At 39.3% G+C, this 9,827-nt stretch overlaps 1 protein-coding gene across 1 annotated transcript in view; it reads left to right on the top strand.

Moving 5' to 3' along the window:
* LOC147436944 (uncharacterized) overlaps positions 1 to 767 on the top strand; it is a 1,722-nt gene extending 955 nt beyond the window's left edge. Inside the window, exons 2-3 of the mRNA XM_086485804.1 lie at positions 1 to 236; positions 322 to 767. The exon at positions 1 to 236 is cut by the window's left edge and continues 73 nt beyond it. Of these exons, the coding sequence (XP_086341930.1) occupies positions 1 to 236; positions 322 to 405 (320 nt within the window). The 3' untranslated portion in view covers positions 406 to 767. The remainder of the gene's footprint in view (positions 237 to 321) is intronic.
* Positions 768 to 9,827: the final 9,060 nt, after the last annotated feature.

The raw sequence follows: 9,827 nt of genomic DNA, 5'->3' as shown, positions 1-9,827 counted from the left end.
CCATGGACTGTGGCATCATGGGCAACTTTGACACAGATGGTGATGAGGCCAGGTACTGTGGAACTATTGAAAGGATACTAAAGGTTAATTTTATAACCTTTCTTACCTTCATCTTCAAGTGCAAGTGGTTTGCAAATGTGTCTAGACAACATGAGAATGGTCTCTACATGGTGGACTGTAGTGTGCATCACACAAGGAGGTATGACAATTTAGTTTTGCCACGTAATTGTGAGCAGGTGAGTGACTACCTTTTTTATTTTTATTTGCTTCTTATAACATTAATTATACCAATATTACTCACTTTGAATTTCTCTTCTATAGGTCATATATATCCCAGCAATCCACCAACCAACTTTGGTTCGTAATTCCCGTGACACTTCGGGGGAGAACCATTTTTGTCACTAATGAAGTGGAGACCATCTTTGACCCTGTTTCACCTCCTACTTTGGATGAGGGGGACAGAGGAGAGGAAGGTCGATGAATCAAGTTCGACGGTCGTAAGTCTTAGTGAGGATTATTGTCATGATGATGAAGATGACGACATGGACCATGACAATTTGAACATGATGAAGCCAACGCATCTACAATTTGAACATGATGACATGGACCATGACAATTTGAACATGATGAAGCCAATGCATCTACAAATGACAATTTTGTTTCTCTCTTTATTGATTTAGGAGCCATGGGCTTAGAATTGGATGAGACTTCTTGTAGGGATCTTTTGGAAGATGATTCATAAACATTTTGTACACTTTAAGTTATGAGATTTTTTGGTCGTGTCATCCATTCATTTTTCTCTCCCCCTCTTTCTCTCTCTAGTTTTGTGAAGCATGCTAAATTATGTTAATCAAGTGATAGTCATTAGTTTAGTTTTAGCCAATTGTAATCCCAAATAGTTAACTATTGTTCCATGTTTTTATATCTCTTTTTAAAAATTTTGAAAATTTCATGTAATGTTCTATAATTTTAATTAAGAGGAGGGAAACACCAAAATTTGAAAGGGGGGGGGGGATGTTTAAGCCAAATTTGAATGTTAGGTGCTAAATTGTGCTTCAAGAATAAATGCGGTAATAGTAGCAACAATATTAGAGGTAGATTTTGTGGTAATAGTCGTGGTAATAATCGTGGTGATATTTGAAATGCAAAAAAAGAACCTCGACCTCTTATCTCTTCCCTTTCCATCTGATTTTGGACCTTCTCTCTACAAAACGCGATAAAAGACCACGATAAACAATTAGAGATTTTCATAGTAAAAGGAGGGAGGCGAGAAAGAGGAAGAGAAAGAGGTATGGTAGGTAGGTAAGCATGCAGCAGAGGAGAGAGGCGAGGTGACACAGCGACAATGGTAGGTTGTAACCGAGACGATGTTGACTAAGGAAGGAGGCGATGCCCCATAGATTATCGATGATTACCTGTAGACCTACCAATTTCTTTTATTTGCTTTAGAACTATCCAGATACCCACCAACTCCTACATGCAAAAGGCCATGTATGGGTGTCCCTGGCTGGCACATATATCTCTGGCAGCCTAGGCACCCAAACCCGCCATCTTGAGCCAGCTCCTTGGGGAAGGAGAGTAGGTCATTCAGTACCAACATGTAATGGTTGACTAGCACTTTTCTAAGCTATGATAGGGTGGGGAGTCCCGAACAACATTGATGGGGACCGAGGTGATCATATCCCCCGTGTTGGTTGCGGATGCCAAGACTGTACTCCTGAATTCTAAAAAAGACTTGTACGCCAGCCACAAGAGTCAAGTGGAAGCTCATGTAGCAATCAAGGTACATAGGTGAGCATGTAAAAGAGGGGAGATTTGAGGTCCAACACTCTTGTTGGTGTAGGCCCTACTGAGCATGAGCATTGTGTGGATGTTGTGAGATTTGCCTGCCCATCTTGCAAAAGTGGGAGCTGATCTGTGGCCCGCATCTTGATGCTTAGACTCCCCATCGAGTCCCTCATTTACTTGAGTCCTTCATTTACTTGTTGCTCAAGGTATTGCCTACTAATCAAGGCAAAGGACCCTTGATTGGTGGAGTGCACAAATGCAGTGGTGTCTGTCTCCACGCAAGAGCCAACTTGGCCCTATATCCTCTAATATGGGTGCTTCCACATCTGCTAGATGTCGTGGGTGCATGGAGTAGCACCCACAAGCCCACGTGGATCAAGGTTCCTTTCTTTTAAATATATGTATTAGATATAACAAAATACATTCAAAACAATCTCCTTCCAAGGCCCATCTTGGTTGCAACCCCTTGTATTATGAAAAGCGAATCGAAAGTATGCCTAAGGTTTTCTAGTATGAGTTTTGTAAATTGTATACCTCACAATTGGCAAAGTTGACGGGCTTCTACTCCCCAAAGAGAAGACTTTAGGCAAAAGGACTTCATATTCACTTTGCATGCACATCTTGAATATCATTCTAATATTGGTAGAGTACCTTCACCATAAAATCAATCATCCTCTCCACAATAAGAAGACACATCAATGAACCTTGAATTCACTGCACCATCACAACCAAGACAACTTGAGCATATAGTCAATATTATATCGTCCATGATAATGTGAACATAACAACACTAACCAGCATTTAATAGGTCTTCTGGCATGAAGCAAACAAACACCAATGCAATAACTGCTAAAGTATGCACCAAAATGTTTTTTGGGTCACCCCAACAGAGGACATTCTTATTGGAATTGACCTCTATGTTGGAAGATACATCAAAGAGAACACGGAGTTTGAATAGTGCTAAAAGGAATTATGGCCACATGCTTTGTGCTACAAGCACATCAAGTGACATGTATTTGACTTTCAAATAAACAATAACTAGTCCAAATCTTTGTACAAAGTATCCTACAATAGTCAACATAAAATGGAACTCCACCAATGATTGTTGTGGGCAGACCATACAATGTTACAAAATATGAAACTTTACTTTCTATGGCCAAGTTTACCTGAAGAATCTCTCTTGTAGGGTTTGAAATTAAGGCCCAACTTCATTGAACATGAAGCTATTGAGATAACACAAAGGATTAAGCCCAACATCCAATCTGAAACCATTCATATCACCCCAAACAAATCCCACCAATTTTCCTCTCTTAGAAGCTCCGACACGCATGGACATAGAAGTCCACAATGCCCAATTGGGGCATCACATACGACTTCTAGATAGGGATGTGCATGGTCTATCATATTGTTTTGTATGAAAACCTATATTGGCCACAATTGGAGATATTGTAGAAGCTCTTGTCTAGTTGCACAAATCTAGATCTTTGACATTACAGTCAATCAAATATCCACACTCACCTCTCTTCTAGGAGAGCCTATGAGCGAATGGTCGTAGCACTAGAAAACAACCATTCACACATAGTTTAGCCACAACAAAATCTTTCAACCACATTGTCCGTACTATGATCTACACATAAAATGAGTACATAATGAGGTTCTTGCTAACCATAGTATCCTTATTTCTTCAGTAAGTGGTTGAGAACAACTTCACTCTATCTCCTCAAAGATCTTCACTCAAGACAGGCTTTGAACTTAAGAGATGACACTTTATAGGAAATTGGGCTAATGAATCTACCACACTTAGCTATCCCAAGAGACGTCAAAGATCTATTCGATTGATGAGTCTTATGCTCAAGTACTTCTTCTCCATAGAGAACTATGATAACCATGTACCACACTTGGTAGGAACAATCCCAAGGGACTTGAAAAATCTATTGACTCATTGGTCAATCTTGAATCCAACCTTTGATACTCCAGAGAGAATTGGGGTAACCAATCTACCACTTTTGGGTTTAATGTGCCTAATCACATACCCAAGAGATCTCCAAGATCTATTCAATAACTCTTGAACTCAAGACTTAATAATTTTCCAGATGGTACTATCTAAACCTATCTACTACCACATTTGGATAATAGAAAGCTTATTCCAATTTTCTCTTCTTGTTTAAGGGTAATCATAATTTGATTCCAATTTCCTCTTATTATTCATGCACACACTCATCCATGAAAAGAGAAAAAATCTTTCATGTAGGAAGGATGTTCAAAGAAAGAGAGAGAGACCTAAAAGATCTACTAGATGATTCTCAAACTAAGGTCTTGCTTTCTAGATACAAATGTGATTATTGATTACCTATTGTTGGGATGCGAGGTAGTGTTGCATGTCTTGTGTGAACAACCCCTTGCACCTCATGTGTCAACCCATGTGAAGAACCTCTTACAGCCTTTGTGTAAAAAACAAGCCACTTGTGTTTGTGCATAGGCAGCCACATATTGTGCTCATGTGTCAAAAGGTTGTCTATTTGTATAAGCCTATATAGAGGCACATTCTGCTGAATAAATGTAATTCTATCATTTGTAAGTATACTTTATATTATATTGTGCAATAGTTTCTCTCTCAAGCTCTACACTAACCTCTTCAAGCATGCTTATGCCATGAATGGCACACTAACTTATCCACCTTAACTTAACACCTACAAGGTAGAAGCATGTTAGTGTGTCACTAAAATGCCTATCCCGGACAATGCTAGTTAGTTGTGCTTGTTAGCATTTGCTGAAGACAAAAGGGAAAGTGAAATTTAAATTTGGAATGTCTTGAAAAAACGTTACTTTATTAGTTCCCTCCGTGACTTTTCCAATTTTTGGTTACCCAAGAGGGAGTGGGGTAGTGGATGGACTCGCTCCCTCGCTCTCTCTCTCTCTCTCTCTCTCTCTCTCTCTCTCTCTCTCTCTCTCTCTCTCTCTCTCTCTCTCTTTGCATGCGAGCTCCATCTGGGACTCGTGTGCTAGTCAGAATTATTCCTACTCCATGTTGGTATGTTCCACTGACATTCGGCCTCAGAGTTCAGTTGTGGAATTTGAGTTGTTATCCTTGCTCTGGCACAGGCCCATACATATGGAGAACCAGCAACTTTCAATGCTAGAAATGGACCTACAGTATTACAACCCAATGCTGGAGCTTCCAACTGTATTACAACCTCCAATGCTGGAAATGGAGGCTCGCTCTATAATGGTGGTAAGCAAACTCCAAATGAATTCATTGGTGTAGTTAATAAAATTTTAGCATGTTTACATTATTGTATCTCCAAATGAATTCATTGGTGTAGTTAATCAAATGTTAGCATGTTTCAATTACTGCATCATGTGCTCACAGCTACTCATTTCATTAATTTCAACTATCTAATACATGCACGTTTATAGACCTCAAGAGAATAAAGAAGGAAGCCATTACAGGCAATGAATTGCAACTTCCAAGATCCATCTACTTTGGCTATCAGGAAATAGAGAGAGAAAGAAAGAGCAAACAACGAGAAAACCAACGGATGAAAGTCGAGCGAGGAGATCATGCCATCAACGATGAGGAGAAAAACAAAATTGCTTTACAGATTGCGAGTGCTTTCAAGAGTAGGACACAAGGTTTCAGTACAGAAACAAAGTTGGAAATCTAGAGTCTTGTTGCTAACCATCCACATATTTGGGAAATCCATGGTCAATATTCAGAGTATGTTGGCAATTGTCTCCAATGTCCGCAGCACACTTGCTACCATCAAGCAACCAAGATCTAATGAGGAGTTGTTTTTGAAGAATGCAGCATTGCAGATGCTGTTGAATTCAAAGGAAAACATGCCTATTGAAAAAGTATCCAGGGCCCTAATAGTCAGCCATTGCACCTTGTTCAAGGTGAAATCACGGGCAGGAGAAGCCTGGTGTTGTTGCTCGCTTATTTTCCTCGGCTTCATGTCACAAGCAACACCATTATGCCCTATCACAGATGAAATTAAAGAATTGGTCTACACCTTTTGAAAAGAGGAGACTCGTGTTTCACCCAACAAGAAGGATGTTTTTCAAAAGCGAGTGGGGAGGAAAAGCTACATAAAACACCATGTGCACCTCCTAGACGAGCCTCAGGTGATCAATCAAATACTTGTTCCATAACTTGTTGCATTGCATGTATAATAATTGTTATCATGCTTGGTATGCTCAGTAGCATTCTGAGTATGTTGTTTGATACAAGGTTTGTACCAGTTAGCATTATTACTATGTTGGGTATATTGTTTAGCTTTATGGTATGCTAGTTAGCATGCATAGTGATCTTACAAAATCTACTGGTTAGCACAATATTCAGGGTTTAGATTTATGAGTATGCTAGTTAGCATACTTGGTGATCTTACAGAGTATGTTGGTTAGCACAATATTCAGGGTAGCTTTTGAGCATGCTAGTTACCATACCTAGTGATCTTACAGAGTATTCTGGTTAGCACAATATTCAGGGTTTAGCATAAATGGTATCCTAGTTAGCATGCCTAGGGATCTTACAGAGTATGCTGGTTAGCACAATATTCATGGTTTAGCTTTATGAGTATGCTAGTTAGCATGCCTAGTGATCTTACAGAGTATGCTAGTTAGCACAATATTCAAGGTTTAGCATTAATGGTATGCTAGTTAGCATGCCTAGTGATCTTACAGAGTATGTTGGTTAGCACAATTTTCAGGATTTAGCATTACATGAGTATGCTAGTTAGCGTGCCTAGTGATCTTACAGAGTATGCTGGTTAACAACAATTCAGGATTTAGTATTATGAGTATGCTAGTTAGCATGCCTAGTGATCCTACAGAGTATGTTGGCTAGCACAATATTCGAGGTTTAGCATTATGCCTATGCTAGTTAGCATGCCTAGTGATCTTACGAAGTATGCTGATTAGCACAATATTCAAGGGTTTAGCATTATGAGTATGCTAGTTAGCATGCCTAGTGATCCTATAGAGTATTTTGGCTAGCACAATATATAGTGATCCTATAGAGTATGTTGTCTAGCACAATATTCATGGTTTAGCATTATGAGTATGATAGTTAGCATACCTAGTGATCCTATAGAGTATGATGGCTAGCACAATATTTAGGGTTTAGCATTATGAGTATGGTAGTTAGCATACCTAGTGATCTTACCTAGGGATCTTACAGAGTATGCTGGTTAGCACGATATTCAGGGTTTAGCATTAATAGTATGCTAGTTAGCATGCCTAGGGATCTTACAGAGTATGCTGGTTAGCAAAATATTTAGGGTTTAGCTTTATGAGTATGCTAGTTAGCATGCCTAGTGATCTTACAGAGTATGCTGGTTAGCACAATATTCAAGGTTTAAATTAATGGTATGCTAGTTAGCATGCCTAGTGATCTTACAAAGTATGCTAGTTAGCATGCCTAGTGATCTTACAAATTATGTTGGTTAGCACAATATTCAGGGTTTAGCATTACATGAGTATTTGAGTTAGCATGCCTAGTGATCTTATAGAGTATGTCGGTTAACATAGTATTCAGGATTTAGCATTATGAGTATGCTAGTTATCATGCCTAGTGATCCTACAGAGTATGCTTGCTAGCACAATATTCAGGGTTTAGCATTATGCATATGCTAGTTAGCATGCCTAGTGATCTTACGGAGTATGCTGGTTAGCATAATATTCAAGGGTTTAGCATTATGAGTATGCTAGTTAGCATGCCTAGTGATCCTGTAGAGTATGCTGGCTAGCAGAAGGCTAGCATTATGAGTAAGCTAGTTAGCATACCTAGTGATCTTACAGTGTATGTTGGTTAGCATAATATGTATGCTACTTTAACACCCTTTATGTTGTACGTAGTATGCAAACTAGCATGCTCAAAATGTGGTTGGAGGTAATGAGTATGATACCTCCTATTTGAAGTATTCTAACTAGCAAGATGGTCAAGAAGGTTAGCACAATATATGCTAGTTAGCATACCTAGAATACTAATCTTCATACTGGGTATGCTCAACTGCATAACTCGTATGCTAATTAGCACACATGTTACTCCAGTTAACATTCAAGGTATGTTGGACAGAATCCAATCCATGCTAGCTAGCACAATCAAAACATTGTCCATGCTAGTTAGCATACCTCATATGCCAAACTACACACTAATCACCCTTGTTAGCACAACTAGTATGCTAATAGCATTTAGGGTATGTAAAGATCTCCTACCATGTTTGTTGTGTAAGGAAAATTAGAACTATTTTTTCTAACTAGCATACACAATATGCTAACTATTATGCACAGTATGCCAAGTAGCATCCAAGTCTTTGATAGTGCCCAAAATGAAGTGTTGAGTATGGCTTTGGTCCCCTCTTGTATGAGTTGCAAGGCCTCTTAGAGGGAAGATCTCCTACCAAGTTTGTTGTGTAATGAAAATCAAAACTATGTTTATGCTAACTAGCATACACAGATTGCTAACTATCACCCTGTTGTATTTATGACCATGATGGATGTATTAGGTAGCCTTCTGTATATTCCTATTTTTATTCATTCATCATACTAAAGATGCTGATCAATTATGGTTATTGTAGGCCGAGCTCTTTCACCGATTCAAAGAAAAACATCTAGATTGCTTGAGATGTTGAAGACATTCTTCTGTAAGCGGTTGAAAGATAGATACACGTGCTGCTACCAATACCATGTTCAAAACTCATTTTTAAAGGACACATTGAACCACATGCGCTCTCAAACTTTTTGGCCGCATGATACAGGTTGGAACTGTATCATGCAAAACAATCCACTTCTTCATATGAGATGACAAGGTGCATGACACATTGTGTCATAAAACCCAATATCTAACCAGCCCAAATGATTTTCTCATGCAACAACGAAGCCCCAAAGACATGGAAAACTCTACGAGTTTCCATCATGAAGCAATTCCTTGCAAGTGATGCAAAGGACAAAGTGCTCACCGACGAAGCTTCTCTCTCACAAGTCTATCCACAAATATGTAGACAAGTTTTGGGATTTACATCTCAGGGAAACTGTCTTCCGAAAGATAGACTTCATCGAGCAAAAGCAATAATTCTCTGCGGAATTACCTGAAGAGATGGCCAAATACGTCAACTCTCAACCGCCTGGTTCTATCACCAAAGTAATCCATCAGACCATGGTTGCTTCATGTATCAAGTTCTGACAAGGGGCTATATGGAATGTCAAGCCCATGGAAAACAAAGACAAAAATGATGCAAAGGGGAAAACCAATGCCCAAAATTCTTCCCAAGGCACTTCCAACAACAACAACAACAACAATCGGTCCAAGGATAAGGGAGTTTACAAAGGCAAAAACAAAATCTTTCCTGAAGAGCTTAAAGCTTTTTGCAAGGACCATAAGTGTTTTAAGTGTGGCGAGCAAGGGCATGGCTATCGTTCTTGCCCCAAGAAAAATGCTCACAATGAGACTTCTATGGCTTCCACCATCGAAGCTCCAAAAGAGGATTCTCATTGCAAAGGATAATCTCTCTCCTATGCTTGGGGAAAGGTAAGGGAGCATGATGCCTTCATTCCCTTTGACCCTAGCTCTACTCACAACTTCATATCAATGGAGTTGGCCACCAAGTTGGACATTCAAGCTTTCGAGATGGGAGATATTGTAATGGTTGACATGGTTTTCAAGGGGGACAACAAGCCTCTGTTACTCCCTTGATTGAGAAATTGAGACTTCATGTCCAAAGCTATGTCGACAAAGAAGAATTTTCCATCTCTCCTCTCCAACATGAGGATGCTATCCTAGGGGCGCCATGGTTTGATCGCAGGGCTACCAGCATGAAGTTCCCAAAAAGGAGAATCTACTTCACCTACAGCGGAAAGAACGTGTATATAGATGCTAGTGAGTGTGGTCATACTATACCACTTGTAAATCCTCCTGCTTTTGATAACTAAATGAAGAGCCCAGTTTTTGCGTACATGATTTTTGTCAAAAAGTCCCTAAAAGGTCCTAATGTTTCATCAAATGTAAATGACAGGAATCAAGAAGAGTTAGACTTGTCTAA

This window comes from Adiantum capillus-veneris, chromosome 17, assembly GCF_014529385.1.
Source record: "Adiantum capillus-veneris isolate H3 chromosome 17, ASM1452938v2, whole genome shotgun sequence".
NCBI lineage: Eukaryota > Viridiplantae > Streptophyta > Polypodiopsida > Polypodiales > Pteridaceae > Adiantum > Adiantum capillus-veneris.
Note: the sequence above shows the minus strand (reverse complement) of the source record. Positions and strands in the feature narration are given on the sequence as shown.